The sequence below is a fragment of the Vespa mandarinia genome, chromosome 23 (assembly GCF_050613455.1).
Source record: "Vespa mandarinia isolate Hongniang chromosome 23, ASM5061345v1, whole genome shotgun sequence".
In the NCBI taxonomy this organism is placed as follows: Eukaryota; Metazoa; Arthropoda; class Insecta; order Hymenoptera; family Vespidae; genus Vespa; species Vespa mandarinia.
The window spans coordinates 1,993,182-2,019,000 of NC_140832.1; the positions used below are offsets into that span (position 1 = coordinate 1,993,182).

Consider the following 25,819-nt stretch of genomic DNA (forward strand, 5'->3'; position numbering starts at 1 on the left):
TGAATCGATGCATGAGAGTATCGATATAAACGAAATCGATATGGATCGTTGAGATTGTTCGAGAGAATTTCTTTCTTTTTTAACTTTTTTCTTTTTTCATTTTTTTTTCTTTTTTTTCTTTTTTTTTTTTTTTCTTTTTTTTTGAAGATTTCCCTGTTCAATCTAAATACAATGATTTTATTTAACATCGAACAATAAATGGGATTTGTTGGCACGCCACAATGTTTGATCACCGACGTCAAACCTGAAAAAACTATGACGGTGTTTGAAAAACAACTAGGATTTCTTTCTATACGTTACGTGTATTTACACACTATATATTCCCATGAAATATTACAATATTTCTTCGTGTATACTTACAACAAACAAAGAAATGTAATGGTTCATTGAGTAAACTTTAAATATTTAATTTCATTTGAATTAATAACGTTCTCGTTTTTATTAACAGTACACCAACTCTCTATATTTCTAGAAAGTTTATTCACTGCGTTCGTAAATTAAAAGTAAAAATGAAAAGAGAAAAAAATAAAAAAAGAAAGTGTCTAATATTAATATTCGAATATAAATAGAGAAAAATCTATTGGCTCATAGAGAAAACATGATAAATAGAACATAATTAATAAAGAATTATTTTTCTTCTTTTATAAAAAGGATCTAATATTTTTTTCAATACTGTACTAATAATAATATTATTAATAATAATAATAATAATAATAATAATAATAATAATAATAAAAGAATCTAACAACGTGTATCTATCTTTAGTGCCCTCTTTTTAAAACCAATATTGCTAACCCCGATATTTTCCTCTTCTCTTTCACACTAATAATAAATAATTATCCTACTTTTGAAGAATTGTTTTTCTCGTCTATAATTTTTTTCTTTTTTTCTTTTTTAGCCCGAACTAAAACATTAAAGAAAAAGCATACATTACGTGCAAATATTACGTATGTTTGTCAATTGATGTTAATTCGTGTACGAAGTTTGTATGCGTATATAAATAAATAAAGTAAATAAATAAATAAATAAATAAATAAATAAATAAATAAATAAACAAACGAATGAATAAATTAATAACATGTGTGTGAACATTTATCTTGGAATAGAAAATTGTGACGATAAATGATATCTCGGAAATCGTGAAATCCTCTTCGACTTGCCAGAGGCTAATTTGCGAAAGGTAGACCGTAGAATAATTTCACTTCGTTCTCAAAGTGTTCCATAGTATCCAGTTCGATCTTGCCAAACCCAAGTTGAGAATTTGGCAGGTAATCAGCAGTTCGAGCCGATTTTCGACGATTCCCATGACGTTGGAGACGGTAGTGAGTGCGGATGAGGACGTGGGTTCAGATGAGGGTGGAGTTCAGTGGCGGCGGCTCGAGACACGATTCACGCTTGAATTCTCTCTTTTCCTCAGGAATCTCTTGCGAGGCCCTTTCCACTTCCCATCCCTATCACCTCCTCTTCCCTATCGGGAAGGATTTCTACGAATGTTTCCAAATACGGAAATTCCGCAATCTGGAATAACGCAAACGTCTGTTCGAAACGTTTCGAACCGTTGAATTCCTTGATTGCATGAGCTTCAAGAATTACAGAACGAAACGAGAATTATTGTTTTTTAATGAATATTGATCGAATCGTTTGAAAAAAAGAAAAAAGAGAGAGAGAGAGAAAAAGAAAAAAAAAATTCGTAAGGATAAATTACGATAGGTATAACAAATAATACGATTTTTAACAATAGGAATAATGTTCGATAATATATTTTGATGGTTCAAAAAAAATTCGAAGCATTTATCGGGAATAGTTCGAGGGATCGAAAATTTGTGGAACGATGCCAAACGAACGAACGAGTTGAATAATCTGAACGAAATGGCAGGCGTTGAAGGAGGAGAAGGAGGAAGAGAACGAGGAGGTGAACGAAACACGTTCGTCCAGTAAATTACTGCTCACTCTCTTTCTCTCTCTCTCTCTCTCTCTCTCTCTCTCTCAATCTCTCTCTCTTTCTCTCTTTCTCTCTTTCTCTCTCTCTCTTTCTCTTTCTTTCTCTCTGTACAGCCAAATATATTTTTCCCGTTTAACGTGTGGCCTGAACCACTCCTTTTCAACGTACCACCCCTGAACCTTTTAGGTCGAAGCAAATGCCACCATCCCTAACGCAGTTTCTACGGAACACTAAAAACGACTCCGGGGGAAATCTACTAAGTTCTTTTTTTCCGCGTTTCTACGAAATACATTTTCCTATCTGAATTTGACCAGGTTTTATGCACACTATGCTTTCATTTCCTAGCTTTAATGTTTTCGAGCATATCTACGTATGTATCTACTTATGTACGTATATATATATATATGTGTGTGTGTATGTATGTATGTATGTATATAAAAAAGACTATTAGTTATCTCTTTTATTTTGCCTTTTTCTTTATTTTTTTTTTTCCTTATTTTTTATTTTTTCAGTCACGAGCAATTCCCAAATCTCCCATACTCGAGAGAGTACGAACGTGTTATATATATACGTATATATATATATATATATATATATATATATATATATTGTTTATAAATTCACGATTTTGTAAGGATATCGATCGACCTTCGAAATTTATTCTCTTTCACTTTTAACATTGACAACAATGATCCTATCGTTAAATATATATGCTTAATGCGCATATAGATATTGACGTAATACAATATGTTTATAAGTAGGATTCGCGTCGAAGGACAAAAGTACGCCAGGTAAATAAATAATACGAACGATCGAATGTCCTTTGTTTCGTTTAATTCTGACGCAGTTCCTTATCAACCATCGAACGTAGTGGTCCTGTATTTCGGAGCCTGAGGTATGTATATAAAGAAAATATAGAAATTAACAAACATTTTTAAATTTTATTTTACTTTTACTTTACTTACTCAATAGTGATATATATATATATCTAATCTAACTTTATCATAGATATATTTATATATAATTCGATATAACTTTACACTACTATATCTAATATTATATGAAACGATATTGTATTATATTATATTATTCCAAATTCTAATCCTTCGATATTTTCTAATAATTCCATTTCATATATACATATATCTTTAAATCAATATTACTAATGACTTAAGAATATATTTCTTTCATTCATGATCCATTCACGAATGAACATAATTATTTATCCTTCTTCATTCAATTTCTCTGTGTCATTCATAGTAGATATATCGTTATTTATTATATTTTTTTTTTTTTTATAATGCGTTGTCAAAATAATTTTTACGTTTGAAATTTAATTCACAAGATTTCTTTTTCGGATATTAAATCAATATTACTAACGACTTAAGAATATATTTCTTTATATACTTAATTTATATAACGCATTCTGATTCATTCACGAATGAATTTAATTATTTATCCTTCCTCATTCAGTTTCTCTGTGTCATTCATAATACATATATCGTTGTTTATTATGTTTTTTTTTTTTTTTTTTATAATGCGTTGTCAAAATAATTTGTACGTTTGAAATCAATTTACAAGGTTTTTTTTTTTCTTTTTTGGATAATAAGTCTATTAGATATAAATTTGATCGATCGAAGAGACAGTTAACGACTTGAAATTGGTACGATCCATCTCAAGTCTACTACGTAATTTGGATAAGTGCCCTGTGGAGACGCAATAATGGATTCCTCGCTTTCACAGGAGACGAAAACATTCCCCTTTCCCGTTCGTGAACCAAACGCTCTCTTGTAAGCGTTAGGCATCCTCTCGTTAATAATAGACATTTAAGCTCGTCTCTCACAGTGGGGGGTAAGCACATAAATTGTTTCCCATTCTACCTATCTGACAAACGTTAATGAAGACTTATGGCAACTGGGAAATGACCATTGGCTTTGGTCATCGACGAATTACAATTTTGATCAATGATCGAATATCATCGAATCATTCGTTAACTTCCAATGAAAATATTGATGATTCATCCACTAATGTTATACTTGTGATTGAAAATAATGATCTAATGTATATCAGGACCAATCAATGATATCGTTATATTCATCCGTATACTATAAACATCAAAAACAAGGAGATCGTTAAATAAGAATGATTAAATGATTCATCTTTAATGCAATATTAGATTTATCATTTCATTATAATTATATTTAATAGATATTCAATATTCATTTAAATTGAGAATCACTTTCAATTATTATCACTTATTAGATAATAGTAATGATTAAAAAAAAAAAAAAAAGAAAAAGAAAAAACATTGATGTCATCGATACGTATAAAAATTTTTATGAGATATTTAATTAATTTAAAAAAAAAAAAAAAAAAAAAAAAAGAAAAAAAATCACTCGTTTTTTTAACAGATTACTCACGATTTTCTATTTTGTTTAGAAAATAATCGTATCTATTGGCAAGAATATTGAGACAATCGATGAGCCATATATAAAAAAAAAATTGCAATATTGTATATATTTAAAACAATATAATAAAATTTCCAGACGTATGTACGTTATTGATCATTCGATAAGATATAGGTATAGTAATACAAAATTTGATATATATATATATATATATATATATATATATATATATATATATATATGGAACAGGGTAAATAAATTTTACGATAGAATACGATCGCGTTCTCTTACATAAGAAAATTATTTAGTATTATACGAGAACTTATTTTATTTACGGTACAAAGTATATCATGCATGATATGACAAAGGACGAACTTACGAATTACGATCTTCTCTTTACGAGGAGGTTATTATCTAAGAGCATTGATCGTATCGATTCGTTGCCAAATAATTCTACGAAGCTTCAACATTGAATCGATCAACAATCATCGTATAAAAGATGCTTTTGTATCTTTGAAAATTTCGTTTGTATACAAATAGATATATCTATGTATGTATGTATGTATGTATCTATGTACATACATAAGTAAATAAATACATACACGTATACGGATATAGAATAGATCGGAGTCGATCGATCTCTTATAGTCTTTTTTTTTTTTTTTTTTTTTTTTTTATTTAGTATTGTTCTATTTTATTTTCAACGAGAAATACACACGCGAGCATTGCTTTATCTTCTTTCTTTCTTTCTTTCTTTCTTTCTTTCTTATTTTTTCTTTTTTCTTTTTTCTATTTTCATCGTTATTGTTGTCTCATTCCTTTCGAAATATTTTATAATTTTTCAATATCAACAATAAATAAATTGTAAAATACTAATATGTGTATAAAGAAAAACCAAATTCATATAAATATATATATATATATATGAAAGACTTTAGTGATTTGAAAAAAAATACGAGGAATGACTAGATACTAAAGAGATTAAATGGTGATAAAGCTTTTACGGTTGGACGATCGGCTCGAAAAGGTTTGCTTCTTCGAGTCTATCGTCGAAGATTATAAAACGTTATACGACTTTGGTTGAACTCGTCAAAACTCTCCGAAAGCATCTGGAACGAGTAAAGTCTAAACGTGGGCTTAACGACCGATTAACTTACGATTCAAAGACATTGATGACTTAAAATTCATCAGGTATTCGATCAAATTGACAATTTTTCTCTATTTAAAATGAATATTAAGTATAATTATTTAAAATATAATACGTATTAATATGACAAATAAGATTTGATTTAGAGAAGCATTTGATTCGTATCACTTTTAAAGTTCATTATTTACGAATAATTTTATTGGTGATAAAAGAAACTATTGTATTTCTGATTTATATATATATATATATATATATATATATATATATATATATACATTTTGGCGTGTATGAAAAAAAAAAAAAAAAAAAAAACATGAAGGCATCTTTAACTTTCGACTGTAAAAACGTTTATGCGAATTTCCAACAAGGAGCTTTGTATTCCATTTAGATGTGTATCTGTATGTGTGTGTGTATGTGTGTGTGTATATCAGGATAGTCCCTTGGAAAGAAGAAATATGAATACCACTTTATATACGACGGTTTTAAACGGTCTTCCAACGGCGATAATATCGGCCTATAGTCATCGCGTCACCAAAGAGGCAGGAAAGCATTTATGTCTTCGTGTCCTATCTTTCTTTGAGCTTTATGAGAACGACCCCGCTGCGGCCTACAATAAAGTCTACGTATTCCAGTAACCGTTTTATTTCATCGAGTTTATCGTTGTCCGATCGAGAATAGACAGAGGATGAACCTTTTCGAGAAGTATAACCAAAGAGAATATTCACATAATATTGAAGAGAAATTGACACGAAATTGATGTGAATAATAAAGTTATGATATTATATAAATTATATTGAGATATCGTTTAAATATAATAATTATTGTAAATAATACGGACGCATTGTAATCGATAAAATTATTGAAAAACTTTTTGATTGGATTAATATATTTGCCAAATATTGACAAACGTTTTCGAATTATTGTATAATCGTTAATAAGATGTAATATGGAGGATATATAATATCGAATATAATAATAATAATAATAATAATAATAATAATAATAATACCTCTCTACAACTTTCTAATACTCACGTATTCTTCTATTTTCAAACATAATTTCCCTCTCGACGATATTCATAATCCGATTTCAGTCGGTTCATTTCGCTTCACATCGAGCATAGAATTTGTTACGAGCCGAATTGTTAAGAGATATTACGAATTTCGGACGGATGCGTTGGATTATCGTAATTATGTTATCTGTATTCCAATTGTATGTCTATACATGATCGTTTTAAATTCGAATGTTCCTTTTTGTTCTTACGAATAAAATCAATGTGCGGGATATCGAAAATAACAAATATCCGAGAGCCTTCAATTACACATTTTAAATAATAATAATAATAATAATAATAATAATAATAATAATAATAATAATAATAATAATAATAATAATAATAGTAGTAGTCTTTTTTTATTATACATAAAAACATTTATTCTTTTTATTTGTTTCATGTGATAGCTTTCACGGGCTGCAATCATTCAGTTGAAACGAGATCCTTCAAGATGGCGTATACTGTCAAGCATTTCGCAATGGAACACGCAGTGAAGGTAAACAAAAAAAGAAGGAAAGAGTAAAAAGAAATAGAAAAAAAAAACATAGAGATAGAGAGAACGAGAAAATGAGATAGATAGAGAGAGAGAGAGAGAGAGAGAGAGAAAAGAGAGGAAAACAAAGATAGAAAAAAAACGAGCGTTAACTTCCAACTGCAACTAAGCTGGGTTCGCTCGGTCAACGAGATTTATATGTTTACGCGCTTCCATAGCAACTTCCTATTTTCTCGAACTCCCTGAGCCCCTTTCTTTTATTTTATCCTAATACAGAAAGAGTGAGAGAAAGAGAGAGAGAGAGAGAGGGAGAGGGAGAGGGAGAGGGTGAGTGAGCAAGAGAGAGAGAGAGAGTGGGAAGGAAGGGGAGGAAAAAAAAAGGGAGAAAACAACCACCCTGTTTCTATATTTCTACGAAACTGTTCGCAGAGAGAACGCTTCTGCGCCATTTCTATCCTCGTTTGCCGCCCTTCGCGTCGACGAATCGCGATCTTCGTTTGGCGCATCGCCAAAACGCGTCATGGGCCGATACTGTTTTCGACGTAGTTACGATAAAGAAAAAACAAAAACAAAAAGAAAGAAAAAGATGAAGAAAAAGATAGACAGATAGACAGATAGATAGATAGATAGAGAGAGAGAGAGAGAGAGAGAGAGATAAAGAATACCTTAACTATATTTTTCTTCATTTCAAGTATCATCAAAATATCTTCTCTAATCCTAATCCTCTTTCATTCGTTTCAACAATTATATTATAATTAGTACAGATTACTTTTTATATCGTTATAATAACATACTTCGTACTATACAATTTTTTATTGATTTTTAAATTAAAAACAACGCTGAATAATAGTATTGCTTACGTCAATGTATAGATTAGACGAAACGAATTAGAATAGGAATACATCATTTCTACGTATATCTATCTATCTATGTATTTATGTATTTATGTATTTATGTATATATGTATGTATGTATGTATGTATGTATGTAACTGAGAACAGTTTGTACTTGGGTTATTATCGAAGAGAAAAGCGCCTTAAAGCGATTCGATTTTGCTGACACAGATTGTGCTTACCGCCGTAGGACGAATCACGATTGAGTCTCGCGATCCAATGCAGAGCTTGCAAGTCTCGTTTCGTTCTCCTTCTCTCTCTCTCTCTCTCTCTCTCTCGTTCTCTTTCCATCTATCTATCTATCTATCTATCTATCTATCTATCTATCTATCTATCTATCTATCTATCTATCTATCTATCTATTTCTCTTTCTCCCTTGACGAGGGATGCGAATGAGAGAAGAAAGATAGAATGAGAGAGAGAGAGAGAGAGAGAGAGAGAGAGAGATAGATAGATAGTGAGACAGGGAGTTCATACTGGTTTGCATCGAGTTCGAGTGGCCAAGGTTTAATTCTCGTATTGGCAAGCTTCGAATCGAATCGATCGTCGATGCCCAGTGAAATTGGCCGTAAGTGTAGACTAGTTAAACAGCGCGTCGTTGGAGTACCATCTCTCGATCTCTCGATTTACTCAAACATTCTCTCTCTCTCTCTCTCTCTCTCTCTCTCTCTCTCTCTGTCCCTCTCTCTTTTCTCTCTCTTTCTCTTTACGTCATGAGAAAAGAAGGTCGACTATTCTCTTCGGAGAAATAATTTTAATATGTATATATATATATATATATATATATATATATATATATATATATAGCAGCAAATTTCCTTGGCTCCATGATTAAATTCTAGACGAAGTAAACATCGACAAGTGAATGATTAAAAACACGTGATATCCATATACATATATATATATATATATATATATATATACATGTGTGTGTGTGTATTACATTATATCATATTTTAAAATACGAGAAAAAAAAACAAGAAAATGGATCAAATAAAAAATAAGAAAAAAAGAGAAAAAAAAAGAAAAGAAAAAGAAACGAATGAAATGTTAATGTTCGTGTTCTTGTAAAATACTTGAAGATTTTAATAAAGCGTTGGTGAACGAGGGTGACGACGTTTCAATATAAAAAGGAAGGAAAGTATCTCGCGATTTTGGTTCCTTCATTAACAAGAAAAATGAGCACACTCTCACTCTCACTCACTCTCTCTCTCTCTCTCTCTCTCTCTCTCTCTCTCTCTCTCAGCTAGAAACAGCCATAACGGGGAGCCTTATTTATTTGCTCGAGAAAGAGGATGGCCGAGCTTCAATTTGCTCGGCAGAGTGCCTCTGTATGTCGAAAGTGCGGCCAGCTGCCTTTGTCACGTTACCACCATGTAAACACGTTGTGTGCGGTTTACCGTTCTATTGTACGAATTACAAGCGAGGCTAGTCGTGTACGCGTGTGCATTCAACCTACCTTCGTATGAATCTCTCTCTCTCTCTCTCTCTCTTTCTCTTTCTCTTTTTCTCTATCTCTCTTGCTCTCATTCTCTCTCTCTTTCTTTCTCTCTCTCTCTCTCTCTCTCTCTCTCTCTCTGTGTCTTTCTATTTCTCTCTCTTTTTATGTCTCTATCTTTATCTATCTCGTGCCACAAGAACTACGCTTATGGTAGAATATTCAACTGGGTTTTAACAATGTTTCTATTATTTTTCGAATTGTAAAAAGTACTTTGATGGAAGAAACAATGGATTACGTTATTAATCTACGGTATTAATCTAATTTTTATTTTGTCTCTCTCTCTCTCTCTCTCTCTCTCTCTCTCTCTTTTTCTCTTTCTCTTTCTCTCTTTTTCTTTCTCTTTCTCTATCTCTCTTTCCAATCTTTTTCTTGTCAATTTTTATGATGAAATATATTTAAAGGTAGTAATAATAGATTTATCGAAAAGTTTTCTTTGTCTTGGACAATTTTTTTAATTGTTAAAGACAAATAATTTCGAAAGGAAAATAATTCGAAAACTTTTTTATCAAGATAAAAAAAAGTTGATAATATTGATGGATCAGTCCAATTTGGGATTTGTTTCTCTCTCGAGTCAATTTTTAATTTATGAAAAATAAATTATGAGAATGCTGTGTTAAATATGTTATCTGTAGAAAAGTTTCATTCGTTCGATCCAGTTTTCAAGTAGTAGTAGTCATTTTTAATGGAAACGAATATAAAAATTTCCATAAATATTACATGTTGTTAATATTAATATATCGGTATAATTTGTGATTTGTTTTTTTTTTTTTTCTTTCTTCGTTGACATTTTACGATAAAATAAATTAGTATAAGGGATGAAGGTTCCTTTTATATTGGATCTACCGAAAAGTTTCGTTCGCTCGATGAGTTTTTAATTTTCAAGGACGAATTATTTTAATGAAAGAAAATAATTCAAAAACTTCTTATAAGGATGACGGGATATGATTAATATTAATTGAAAGAATGACATTATTAAAGTATTACGTTAATGATTGTATTGTTAATTCATTAGTACAGAGATATTGATTTAATAATATAATAGTATAGATATTTTTAATAGGTATAGAAATGTATTGTTTTAATTGAAAAATTAAAGAGAACTTTTCGTTAAGAGAAAAAGGATATAAGGGTTGAAATCCTTCGAATTTCAAAACTGTCTTTTAAACTGACTTCGCACGAAACATCCGAAACTATGAGCAACGTTTTTAACGTTTCTGGTTACGTCTGGAGAGAACGTGACTCGACTTTGCATTTTTGTCGTCTCTACAAGCTCGACGGGACGTAGTTATGGAAAATACAGCGCAGGACGTAGAAAATGTTACAGGAGAAAGAGAGAGAGAGAGAGAGAGAGAGAGAAAAGGAGGAAAAGGGAAGGAATGTGGTTTTCTTTAGGCGAACTCCCGAGACTCTACAAGAAATAAGAGAAGTTACATATTTCATTCGATCAAGAAAAACTTCTTTCTTCATACCTTGACCTTACCGACTTTCAAATAATCTTCTATTTATTTATTTATTTATTTATTTATTTATTTATTTATTTATTTATTTATTTATTTATTCATTTATCAATTTATTTATCTATTTATTTATTTATTTTACGATACGTTTTATCTTTTCCCTATTTTCGAAATCGTAAAAAAGGAATATATATATATATATGTGTGTACATAATTTTTTTATGTGTTTTGTTGCTTCTCTCTTTCGTAGATACTTGTCAAACAAAATAATATACAATGTATATATATATATATATATATATATATATATATATATATATAATATTTTATATATAAATTTGCAACGATTATTATATGAATTCATAGAGATCAATTAATTAATTAATTAAGACAATGTAAACAAATTTAATTTAATAAATCGTAGATAATAAATAGAAGATTTATTTAAATCTCCAAAATATGTATGGTATTGAAATTCGAAGAAATATATGAATTAATTAGAATAATACAAACAATATTATATTGTGAGAGTAGAAAATGAGATTTATTTGTCATGTAATATCTGATATTATTAAGATAACTCTTAGTAGAACGTTATTCAAATGTATACCGACTCATGTCCAACTAATTAACGTATCTCCACGTGGCTTTCCTACAATTAACACGGTATAACACCGTAACAGTGATCCATACTTTGCCATCCTGCACGCTAATTACCGTTGGCGAATGTAATTGCATTTTCGACGTTTCAACATCGATGCACGTATTCTGATTCGATCATTTTCTCGTCTATGCATCAACCACCATCGTCATGACCCGATACTAATTGGTAGTAATACTATATATATATATATATATATATATATATATATATATATATATATGTGTACGTTTTGGATTCTTCTTCGTTAATACCGATTTACAAATGAAATTCTCATTTAGATTAGATATTAAATTTTCATTTAAACGGTTATAAAGTTGCAACGTTGAAATTAATTATCGCTTGACAATATTTGTCATTAATGAATAAATAATTTTCCATGGTTTAGTCAATGTTAGAGAAATAATGGTTAACGAACGAACCTCAAACATTGTCACCTGTCTCGTTCTATAATTTTCTAACGTAAATGACATTATCTCACGAGTTACGAAATGGACATATGAGAAATTCTTGAATATGTTTAATCGCTCGTAACACTTTATATAATTAAGTATATTCAATCGATTTTTTTTTAATAATGTATTCAATTCGATACACATATATACATATATATATATATATATATATATATATATATATATATCTTTTATTATGTTTCTATTCGTTTCATTCGTTTCTACCCTTCAATGTGATTTCCTTTTTACGATTTCGATATTACGCATGTACGTAAAATGACGTTTCATTTGTCAAAAGTTATATGTTATTGTAAAAAAGAAAGAAAAGAAAAAAAAATGGGGGAGAAAAAAAAAGAAAGGAATAAGAAAAAATACTTGACACTTTTCATTCCCTTATTTTGATCGATCCTATATAGCTTTTATCGTACCATGCAAGAAAGCTCTGTGACTTGTCACTAGCAAGGAATCTGAAAGCTTGCCTTTGAATCGCAAATACTTTTTTCTCTCTTGAAGGTCTCTGATCGCCGATAAATGGTAAAAGGAAGCAAAGAGAGAGAGAGAGAGAGAGAGAGAGAGAGAGAGAGAGATAAATAGGTAGAGAGAAAGAAAGAAGAAAGATATAACTATTCGAAGATGAGCGTTCGTGTCGAATTGAAAAAGAATTTCAAAAGTAAATATATGTTTAAAATGGAAACGGGATAATGAAGATAAGCTTGAAAAAGATTTCATCTAATTAACGTAAGGAACAAGATTAAAAATCAAATCAAACGTATGATTATTTATAGGGAATTGAAATGGAGCTTTGTTTCTTTTTTTTTTGTTTTTGTTTTTTCCTGTTATTGTTCATTTTCTTTTTCTTTTTTTTCTTTTTTATTGTCTTTATTCTTTTTTTTTTTTTTTTTTTCGTCAGGAATAAATCCTTATGCCAACGAAGCTTGCGTTAATTTCAGATCGTAACAATGGCCTGTGGAAATGGGGAAAATATAACGAGAGTGATAAACAATCTTCAAGAGAGAACAGGTTAAAGGACAATGGGAAAGTTTCGACATTTGGGGGGGGAGGGATAGGATAGGGAGTGTGTTTCGTGTTTCGTTTCTTGCCATTTTGGAGGGTTTCTCGACAGGGTACATCGTCTAGTTTACCGCCCATCGTGTTTTCTCTCATTCCTTCGGTTCTATCTACAGTTACATACGTATACGTTAAAATTAAAGCCACAGTAAGAGGAACGATTAATAATTCTATCAATAAAATGTATTTGAAATTTTTTGCAGATTTATCAAATCGTTCGAGTAATTATAAAAAAAAAAAAAAAAAAAAAAAACAAAAAAAAAACAAAAAAAAAACAAAAAAACAAAAGAATACAAAAGAAAAAAAAAGAAAGAGAAAAAGAAAAAGAAAAGAAGAGAAAGAATATATCAAATAATCTTGGGAACGTCTGTCGAATGTGTATTATAAAGAATATAAAAAAATAAATAAAAAAGAAACAGACGGACAAGCGGAGATCATTTCTAAAATGCGCCCTTCTTGTTTTAATTCGTTTAAATCTTTTAGATAGTTTATGAATGAAAGTACAAAAAGTAAACGAAATAAAAAAATAAGATAGATAGATTATTTAAGATAGATATATAGATAGACGGATGGATAGATAGATTAGGTACATGGATGGGTAGATAGATAAATAGATGGATTAGGTACATTGGTAGATTGGTAGATAGATGGGTAGATAGATCGATAGGTTAGATAGAACAAACGGATAGAAAGTAGTTACTCGATTTTCCATTGTCTTGGCAATGTTCGTCTGATCGTTAAGACTCATATACGAGACTTTCCAATTTTCATTTATGACCGACACCAGGCGGTTCAAAGTTAAAGCTGAAAAGTTCTTCTGCTGCTCTTGCAATTTAGAACAACCGAATACGAGATGCTGTAAGTCTCTCTCGAATCTCGAAGATTCGTACCGCGATAAGTAACGAAGGATGGTAGGAAGGAAGGAAGGAGGGAAAGATTTTTTTTTACGATAAAATAGAAACGTGATATCGACACCGAATCGAAATGATATTTTCTTTTCTTCTTCTTCTTCTTCTTCTTTTTCTTTTTCTTCATTTTTTAAAATCAACTCCAAGCTGAGAGATAGGTTCGGCTCGATTTTCTAATAAAATTGAATACGCAGGTAGGTACTATTACTCGAGAAATATACTCGAATGTCTTCCTTCCTTTTTTTTTTCTTTTTTTTTTTTTTCTTTTAAAAAAATCGAATTATGTATTTTTGTAAAACTTGGCCAAAGAGTTCGTTCTGAATTTTGATATAGACGTGTATGAAATTCAATTGATTGGATCGATCGATTTTTATGATATATACATACATACATACATATGTATATACATACAGAATTAATTTTTTATTATAAAATTTTTTGACGAAGAATTTAATTTAAAAAAAAAAAAAAAAGAAAAAAAAAGTAAAAAAATGTCTCAATTTATATATCGTATCACTGCTACAGCGGGAAACGATGTTCTTTTTTCCTCTCTTTTTATTTTTCCTTCTTTTTTCTTTTCTTTTTTCTTTTTTTTTTTTTTTTTCCTTGTAGTTCTATACAACCGTACTTACTTCTTCATATCTTGCTATAAAAAATTCAGAACACTTTGCTGTGTTTGAAAGAAGAAAAAGGAAAAAGGAAGAAAAAAAAGAAATATGAAGTTATTTGATCTCAAAAAGATGTTGAAACATTTTCATGATTCATCATTGAACATAGGATGATAGTGTTTTAAATGAGACACAGGTCAAAAATATATCGACTCTTGGCATTCGATGCCATTCATCGAAAAGTTCGGCATCGAACGAAATCCCCTCGAAAGCAGAAATTACTTCAATCGAAAGCGTTTATTAACGGCATTGTAATCTTTAATGGAGTCGTGAAAATCTGTCGGTCGTGGAAAATTTTCGATACTTCCATTTTATTCATCGTACGTGTTCGCTTATCGAAAAAAGCTTGTCAGGAAATTCAAAAGAACGATGATGTGGCTCTGTACGATTTATCGATAACTATTATTCGCGATTGAATCTCACACGATAATTTACTTTTTCATCGATTTTTGTGATAATGAGATAACACCATTTTCATATTCGTCGAAATAATTATGAATAATTATTAAAAGTCAATGAAAGATAATAAGTGAAATAGAAGTCATAGTATCATCGTGATACAAAATAAAAAGGTAGGGAAGAAAAAAGAGGTCATTGAATTTCTTTTATTTTTATTCTTCCATTTTCAACAAAATCTTAATCCGATACATCTACGAGAAGTAAAGAAAAAATATAGAAATATTTATCAAAGAGAAAATATCGAAATATAGAAATATTTGCGAAGGGAAATTAATTTTACATTAAATATTCCGATAATCGAATCTTTAGAATTTGCACGAACTTTTTCGATTTCTTGTTTTTCTTCTCAAACGTAAAATAAAATAAAACTAAAAGTAGAAGTTGATGAAAGCGTCAATGAAACGACAGTAGCCGTTTTAACGTTATGCTTTTGACACAGAAAAAAAAAAGAAAGAAAGAAAGAGAGAAAGAGAGAGAAAGAAAGAGAGAGAGAGAGAGAGAGAGAGAGAGAGAGAGAAAAGTGCAAGTGCTCTAGATAGATATATTTGCACGCGTTCTTAGAGATCGTTATTTTGCGATAAAAGAACATACTTTTACGTCTTCATTGTAGTATTTTTTATTCTTGCAGTTATATACGCAACTTTCTTTTATAGCATTATTATTATTTACACGTATGCGTATTACGTCAGATAGGAAATTTCATGTGTGTGTTTGTGTGTGTGTCTCATTCTCTCTCTCTCTCTCTCTCTCTCTCTCTCTCTCTTTTTCTCTTATTTTTCTTCTCACCTTCTCTTCTTTCACTGTTTCGCGACCTTAACGCTCGTAGCTTTTCTCAGAGAAATAATAACCGGCACTCGGGACGTGAATTTGTTCGCACCTTTAGCGAACTCACACAAACGTATCAACCATTATAACATAGTTAACGTTTCCCGTATTGTTCTTTTTCACATTAAATTAATCTCACTTATTTAGTTTATCCGACATTCGTATAACCGATGATTTGAAAATGAATAGCAATCGTAATCGCGATAATCACATTTGTTTCTAATATTTTCCGTGGCTATATCCGATATTTTTCATTTGGAATATCGCTCAATTCGCAACGTTATTCTCCGACATCAATACTTCACTCATTTATCGGAATATCCATAACGATTTACCTCTGATTTATTACGATCGGACGATCACTCTGGATAGAAAAAAAAAAAAAAAAAAAAAGAGAGAGAGAAAGAGAGAGAGTGTGAGAGAAAGAGGGGGAAAGAGAGACAGAGAGAGAGAGAGAGAGAGAGAGAGAAAGAGAGAGAGAAAAAAGGGAGAAAAAAAATGAAACTATCGAGCACTAGTAGCCTTGAAATTCGTCGATACGTTTCATAACGGAGTTATGGGACGGATGGAAAATAGAATTTCCCGAAAGAATTATTGCTTTCCCATAGTGTTCGAATTACATATGTACCAACAATATATATATATATATATATATATATATATATAAAAGAAAGAAAGAGACAAATGTAATATAATATAATATACTATTTTGTTTGTAAATCTTTCTTTCTTCTCGTAATTTAATTTAAAATGAAAGAGGTAGGTGAGATCAAAGCAGGTTCCCTTAACACGAACATAAATTCTCCCTGATTTTAAGGGTTTCATGTAAAACGTTAATTTTCAGTTAGTTACTCCTAGGTATAGGGTGACTACAAAACGGGCTCGTTCGACGGCTTTACTATCGTTAGTGAAAGCGGCTAGTCCAACGACGACGACGACGACAACGACGACAACGACGACGACGAAGCTACGACCGAACATAGTTAACTCAGGATTAAGCCTAGATAACCGTGTTGTTAAATTATCATCGTCCAAGTAGGATACTACAAAATTATAATTTATGGAATAGCAATTTACCCTCTTTCTATCTATCTATCTATCTATCTATCTATCTATCTATTTTTATTGATTACCTATAACACATTTAAAATCTATTATAAATATATTTCTACGTAAAGAAAGTATCATAATTTCCATTACATATACGTTTCTACAGATATATATTTAAGTTTAATTTCATAATTATTTTTATTAATTAAATACTATTAGAGTAATTTGAAAAATTCGCATCACTTATCTTCATTTTAACATACGCTTTAAATATACTTTTATCATAGAGATATGTATATATTAAAATGAAAAATAAATGAAAGAGAAACATCCGGAAATTTGTCAAATTATTAATTTCTTTTATCTCATAAAAAAGAAAATGATCGATTTTAGAATGATTTTTGTTGTTCATTTATTATTATTATTAGTATTATTATTAATTAATTAATTAATTATTTTTGTTTGATAAAAAATGACGTTGATGTATACTCGATATATTCTTTATATACTTTTGGTATTGATTTTTCCTTTTAAATTTTCTAGGGAATCTTTAAAATAATATCTACTCTTGTTAGACGATAAAACGATCGTCAAACCAGTACAATTACGATTGCATTCTAGATTCAGTTGGAAGCGGAACTAGCTTCCCAGAAGTTTGCTGATTTGCGGAGAAGCCACATATCTATCTATGCTTTGGACAATCATCTGGTCGTTCGTATGTATATATATATATATATATACGTACACACATATGTATATGGACGCATATGTACATATGTTGAAAGTAGAAGGATCGTTCGAGCAATAAATCGGATTGCGGAAATTCGAGTGAACATGACTGTGCCGATATTCACAACTAGATAGAGTGTACCATATAGAAAATTACGTTTTAGTTGACCGACCAATTTAACAATTCTCATTTGATCATTTTGTATGCTTTCATTCGCTTCATATAGTTGATGGGTATATCATTATTGTTAGGAAACAAGTATAATGGATAGCAACGGTAATAGGAAATATTGATAGAGAAACTGATAAGACAAATATTATGTTCCATTATTTCTAGTCGAAAGTTAATCTTTTCTTTTTTTCTTTTTTTTTTTTTTCTTTCTTTTTTTCCTCGTTTAACTCAGACATATAGAAATTACATTTAGTTACACATTTATGATAAATATTACGAACGAAACTGATAAAATATAGTTTGAGGTTAAATGAAAAAAAAAGAGGGGGGGAGGGAGGGAGAAAGAAAAGAAAAAAAAAAAAAGAAAAACATATCTTTGTAAAAAATGTTAGAAGAAAAAGTTCACAAGAATTTTTTTCCACCATTTTTCCATCCTTTCAGTTTAGATAATACATGGATAAATGGCATAGCAGATGGTTATACGATATACTTGACGTTACACTTGCAATTAGAATGCTTTACGTGGGTCCGAATGCATTTTACGTGCACGCTACTATCTTATAGCTTATCTGACATGGTTAAAGTTCTAGAAGGTATGATTTCACGCGTCTTCGTATACTAGGGTACTTTTCGAAGGGGTATAATCGTCCTTCGGAAGTATTCCAAGCGCAAACCTCTGAAATTAGCAGATGGTTCCCAGTCCCTATGTCCATCTGTAACAATAGATCGGTAAGACGATTAAGAATCGTTTTTCTTTAGAAAGGCATTTACCCTATTACAGGGTATTACAATATTCGAGAATTAGTGAAACGTAGTTAAATGGAAAACTCTATGATAAATCTTATGTTTACCACGTTTATCGTATTCTTCACATTCCTATTTACAGTTACAAAGGTAACGAGTTGAATTATGGAGAAACTTAAAGACATTGTATTAAAACTATGCAACGAGTATTAACGGAATGCAATTGTAATGTGTTTTAACGTAAAGATCCTAATTAACGCTACAACGATATTAATGTATCAATGTTATTAATGCATTTTAACAAAGTAAAAATTTTACAATTATCAATCCTATAAAATCATAATAATTATATTACTGTTATCGCTGAATTTTATTTGAAATCAATATATATATATATATATATATATATATATATATATATACATATATGATAACACTAATAGAAATTAGTGGACGCTATAATGATTCTAATATCAATATTAATATACATTTGAATGTAGAAATTTTAGAATGATCATTGATATCAAATCAAAATGATTATGTTATTATTATTTGCCAATGTTGATTGGTACCAATGTAACAATAATAACATGAGTAGAAATTTCTATCGACACTATGATGATTCTAATTTCAATATTATTATACATTTTGGTATAGATATTTTAGAATGATTATCGGTGTGTTAACAATCGCGTTATTTGCAAAATCTCAATCGAAATCGTTACGATTATAAATTGTATTATTGTTAATTGAAAAAAAAAAGAAAAAAAAGAGAAAATAAATAAATAAATAAAAGAAAGAACAAAAAATTAATTGAAATCATTATACAGGTATATCACGAATAAAATGTATATTATTTTATACAGGTTTTAGGCTACTTTGGTACAATGAAAGCTGACCGGATAAGCGAGAGACGTGTGTCGACGTTACATAGGGATTCACGTATAATATCATATATAATATCGTTTCGATGCTTTGTCGTCTCACGTATTGACCGAAAGCCGTCGGTCGTACTCCCTGGCATCGAAGGGATCGCGTGAAAACGCATTGAAAGCGTCGAGGGATTCGAGTCGGTGATCGTGCCTATTACGAGAGAACGATCGATTCTGTCAGCGTGAAAGCTCCATTATGATTTATACCTTACGGTGATATTCGTACGTTGGTACGGCATCTTCAAGGATATTAATCGATCGAATTTAACGAATTAAAAAACTATCAGTATTAAGTGATACTTAAATCGAGAACCATCTCAATCGAATTAAGGAAATTTCTAATTAAGTTTTAAATAATATATCACGAATAATAATTGCATTATATTCCATCGATCTTAATTTCAATTTCAATAAAAGAAAAAAAAGAAAAAAAGATAAAATGGATCGATCGAAATCATAAAAAAAGAAAGATGATCGACAGGAAAATATTTAAATGTTTTTTCTCTCTCTCTCTCTCTCTCTTTCTCTCTCTCTCTCTTTCTATCTTTTTCTTTCCTGTGAACAATTTCAACATCCAATAGTAATAAGGATCTATTAAAGTAGGATCATCCTTTATATGTTATAGTCCTTTATATATAAACCTGGTAAGACCATAGACATCTTATGTCCTCGACATACATATATATATACTTAGATACATAAATACACATGTATATACATACAAATACATGAATATATCCGTCTTAACGATCCTAATGCTCCTAACTCTCCTTTGATCCATCGTAATCCAGTTTATATCAACAACCATCAAGAGTATATATATATATATATATATATATATATATATATATATATATTACGATATAATCTCAGATGTTTCTCAATATCTTCGAACCTGGAAATGTAGAATAAAAGTACAAAAGTATAAAAATACAAATAAGAGGAAGGAGAGGATGAAGGGGATAAATCTTTAAGCGGATCGGCACGATCGAAAATTATCGTAGATCTTCATAGATCTATTAGTTTCTCCTAGTACAGCCTGTTACGATAGAACCTTTCGAAAGGTTTTGGAGAAACGTCATAGAGACAGAGATAGAAATATAAGAAGATAGAAATAGAGATAGAGATAGATATAGATATAGAGAAACATATATACGTGTTAGTAGACGTTTCGAAAACACAGAGAAAAAGATAGATAGATAGATAGATAGATATATATATATATATATATATATATATATATAGAGAGAGAGAGAGAAAGATACATATACACGCACAACACATACATTATCGTAAAGGAGAACGTGCGCGAGCGAACGCAAGCGTGTAAACCGTCCTCCTTCTCGCACATCGTCGTCCCTTAGCTTTTCCTCCCTTCCCACCCTCTCCCATCACCCCTCCGCCACCTTTCTCGTTCAACCGCCCTTCCACCCTCCGCGTACGTGCCGTGGACGGTGGCGGAAAGCTGTGCGCGCCAGAGCACCGTGACAGGGGGTGGATCGGAAACGCGCATGCTCCCACGGCCGAGAATCTCCCCAGTCAGGGTAAATCTGCCAACGAACGAAGACGTGCCTGCGTGCCGGATTGTGTTCTATATGTACATCAACGATGTCGCGTTCGCGAAGAACCGGCAAGGGAAATCGTACGAGAGGATAAACTCAACGAACTTTCGATTAATTTCATGATAAAAATTAATCGAAACCCTTACAACGGGGATATAATCGATATATGTGATTAATTGGGATCACGATAAACTGTCCCTCCCACCTAACCCCCTCCCCCACCTTTCAAGTGGGACCATATCAAAGGGCCCATATCGAATGTTTCTTCTATCGTGTGTGTTTAGTGAACTTAACTTTTCTATCCGTCGAATGAATTTTATTTATTGATACATATATGTATATATATATATATACATACATATGTGTGTATGTATATATATATATATATATATATATATATATATCATTTAATCATGAAATGCTGTGCTTTCGATACTAATTTAAATATAGGTCTATACCTATATATACATATATGTATATGAACTGTACACACGCATAGTAATAGGGAAAAAGATAGAGAAAGAGAGAGAGAGAGACAGAGAGAGAGAGAGAGAGAGAGAGAGAGATAATATATCGAGAAAATATTATTGCTATGTGATCTGTGCGGGTCGTGTTATTGAAATAAATAACTTTTGATATCGTGTTTGATTGGTGACCTTCGAAAGATAAGATTCTATTTCGTAAATTGGATTCAGTGAAAGAAAACTAAATTCAAGTTTGGAATGAAGATCAAAGGAGAGAGATCGTATATTTTTGGTGCGTCGTTGAAATGATTCGTTCATTACTTTCGAATGGTGTTAAACGTATCGGAAATAAAGAAAAAGTAAAAAGGATTTTGTGATTGTAAAGTGAAGGGACAAGTTTGAAGAATAAAACTTCTAGTGACTTGAGTGACTTCAAGTTGAACGATTCGATCGAAAAGGGAGAAGTCATTTTTGGTATTGAACTATCGAAACTTTTCTCATAAAGCGAGTACTTTGATAAAGTACAAGGAAGTATAATATACACGATATTAGAAGGATCGTCCCTTAGAAAGTTGTTACTCATCGATAGATTGTGTGCGCGCACATTCGTTATCGTATATTCGGGAACCTCGTACATTTTGGGTGTGGATTGGTTTATTAACGTTGTCGCGTGATTTTTCGTGGGGTAGAAAATATTTTTACTTTTTTTTTTTTCTTTTCTTTTTTCCTCGAGGGTGAAACGACGAATCGAAAGTTCCTTCGAAGTAGTTCGAAATCAATTGGATCAATCGATCAATCGATCGATCGATCGATCGATCGATCGATTCTTTGATTGATTGATTGATTCGTTTCTTCGAATTCGATTGATTTCTTTCTTTCTTACTTTTTTCTCTTTCCGTTTTCTTTTCGTTCTTGTTCTTGTTCTTTTTTTTTTCCTTTCTTTCTTTTTGCTGCTTCTCCTTTCTTTTAATTTTCTTTTTCCTTTTCTTCTTTTCTTCTTTTTTTCCTTTTTATCTTCTCGTGTTAAGTGCCGTCGCGTAAAAAAAAAAAAAAAGAAAAAGAACAAAAAAAAACAAAAACAGGATTCAACGATTTCAATAATATGAACTTGAAATAATGGGAGAAGTAACGAAGAGAATAATGTGAATCGTTTTAATAAATAAACATAAGTGATAACGTATCAACAGAAAATTCTCTTGGAAATGGCTCTGAGATGGCAAGCCAGGCTCTCCATCGCTGCCATACTCTTCATGTGTACCGAAGGTAAATGCATCATCTATCGTTCATTTAGAATTTTTACCTTCGATATAATAATCTAACGTCTATTACGTCTAATTCGTCTATCGTGATTTTGATTACTTTGATTCGAGAATGTCTTTGTTTGAAAATATATATATATATATATATATATATATATATATTTGTACGATCGAACGAATTTTCCTTTTCAATGATAAATAATAAATTCTATTTTCTCGAAATAGATACGAACGAATAATAAGACAAAATTAAGAATTCAAATGAATAAAAAATAAAAAAAAAAAAGTAAGAAAGATAGGAATATATAAAAATAAAAGTAAAATAATAAATATAGTATAATATAATAAATAATATACTTACGAGTAACGTAATTATATCCTTATTAGGAATAACGCTTTATTATTTCATTATGCATATGATCGTCCAACTAATTATCGCAATTGAATGTATTTCCTCGTAGAAATCACATAAATTTTCCCGTCGTCGTCCATAGAATTTCATTAAATTATATACATACATACATACATACATACATACATACATACATACATACATACATACATATATATATATATAAATATATATCTTAATTATGTCGTGTAGTATAACGATTGTATTAAACGGTGCTTGATTATTGTTAATAAAATTATATAAATAATAACTGAATCGAAGTGCATAAATAATATTCAAGATAAATAGAGAAAGAGAGAGAGAGAGAGAGAGAGAGAGAGAGAGAGTGAGAGAGAGAGACAGTTAGCTCGAATAGCGTCTTAGATATGAACAGGGCAAACAACTTCATGTTCAACTTCATCGTTCTTCATTAAAGGGAAAGCGTCTTCGAACTTAGACGATGAAGTTGTATGTAGAGACTTATGTAAAGAGTTTGTGCGCTAGAGAGAGAGAGGGAGAGAGAGAGAAAGAGAAAGAGAGAGAAAGAGAGAGAGTGTATCTAACGTAGGGAAACTAACCAATCGTATAGTCAGAGTCTAGATAATTTTACGTTGTTGGTCCATCCAAGTGAATAATTCAATATCCTCCAAAACAACACGCAAGCCGCGCGTTATATATAAACGGAAAGTTATTCGATCGAAGCCACGGTATTGGGCGATAAAACGGCATAGTTAATGGAATTACAAACGTTGTATGTGCTCGTTCGCGATCGAGCTCTATGCACGTATACGCGTACAACGATGCAACTTTGGCTCTTGCATTATTCATAAGTCTATCCGATCAAGCGGTACGCGTGGAAACGAAAAAAAAAAGAAAAAAAAAAAAAAAAAAAGAAAATAAATTGAAAGAGAGGGAGAGAGAGAGGGGGAGATGGAAAAGAAAGAGATGGAAAAGAAATTAAAAAAAAAAAAAAACAAAACCAAAAAAAAAATTAACACGAAGAAACGAAAAAAATCTTTCTAACTTCGTTCTACCACTCAACATTCATCCAAACGCAATCCACTTATCTCCCATTAACCATAAACCAGCGTCATTGTACGTTCTTTTAAATCGTAAAATCTCTTGTAAAAAATCTGTCTTAGTACATTGTAAAAATTTCAAAAGATACGAACAAACAAGTTGAAATTAAATTCAATGGTAGATACAGTAGGATATAGATGGTCGGGTGAGATCGCGGTGGTATTGGTAATGGTAGACACCAGCAGTGGTGGTGTAAAAAGTATCGTACAGAAGATGGAACGAATTGTTTCGCGTGTAACCGACACAATTTTACACACCACTATCACCGCCAAACCTTTCTCCCACTCTTCTATCTTTGTCCAACGAAAACGAATAACTTTTGCAATTTCATTCGACGCGAGGCGCGAATTGTTCGACTCGCCATGTTCGCGGGACCACGAAACTTCGAAACGGACAAATTAAACGGTCGTGCCATCGCCATCGAGAGGTGGTACCACTCGCGGTGACGTTGGTGGCGAGCCATCAGACGATATCGTGCCTCTCACGTCGGATATCGCACGAAAGAGAAAGAGAGTGAGTGAGAGAGAGAGAGAGAGAGAGAGAGAGAGAGAGAGAGAATAGAAGTTATCACAAAGTTCAAAGATTAAATAGTGGGAATCGTCGAATAGGAGGAAATATAATAGAAAATATAGATAGATAGATGAGACTTTTTCTTTTTTGTTTTACTTGTTTTTTTACCCTTTCGATAATTCGTAATAACTAAGAGTAAAATGTGATAAAAAAAGAAAAAAAAAAAAAGGAAAATGTAAAAAACAAAGAAAATTGTCCTTCACGGCTGGGTTTACAAATTGAACGTTTTACTTTTTCCTTTTTTATTTATTTTTTCAACTACCTATTTTTAAAGTCCTACGATGGTAGAGACCGATAAGATATAGGTCTAATTATAATGTAATATTTTTTACACGTACATACTTTAAACTCATTATATATATATATACTATATACCGTAGTTTTATTCGTACGGGTATTAATCTTTTCATCGTATGATCGTAGAAAAAGTTTCGCACCAGAATTTCTTTTAATAATACTAATATAATGGAGTTCGCGACTATTTACGAGAATAGAATAAGATAGAATAATTTCCCGTGATTATCGTAAATGATATCAATTGATCGTGTATTATCACGCCGTCGTTCGATGTTATTCGCGTTGTTACTTATGATTCAAAGAAGATTCGATTGACGAGAAATTTCGATAGACAATTAAAATTTAATGAAATAAATGTATGAATTTCGAGATTATTTTCAATTACATTATGATAAATCAGGGATTTTCGGGAAGATATATAGATCTCGCGAGAAAATTTAAAAGGGTGATCTATCTACGTATACATATACACATATATATATATATATATATACACATATATATACATATACATATATAAACATATATATATATATATATATGTATATATATATGTATATGTACATAACGGAAGGACGCTAACGTCGTCGTACGAAAGTTTAAGTAAGTAGGTTAAACTGAGAAACGATC

The 25,819-nt window shown here is 30.9% G+C and overlaps 1 protein-coding gene across 8 annotated transcripts in view; it reads left to right on the plus strand.

Annotated features, from left to right (window-relative positions):
• Positions 1-2,797: 2,797 nt before the first annotated feature.
• Positions 2,798-25,819, plus strand: part of LOC118444371 (zwei Ig domain protein zig-8) — a 53,712-nt gene continuing 30,690 nt past the window's right edge. The window contains exons 1-3 of one of the 8 annotated variants that reach the window (XR_014983523.1): positions 21,092-21,402; positions 21,579-22,066; positions 22,780-22,855. Coding sequence is in view for 1 of the 8 variants with exons in the window: in XM_085663604.1 (XP_085519730.1) it covers positions 22,795-22,855 (61 nt within the window). In the remaining 7 variants the exon portion in view is untranslated. Of the gene's footprint in view, positions 2,838-6,958; positions 7,048-21,091; positions 21,403-21,578; positions 22,856-25,819 lie in introns of those variants that run through there. The other 7 variants (XR_014983519.1, XR_014983520.1, XR_014983521.1 and 4 more) reach the window with 7 other exon arrangements.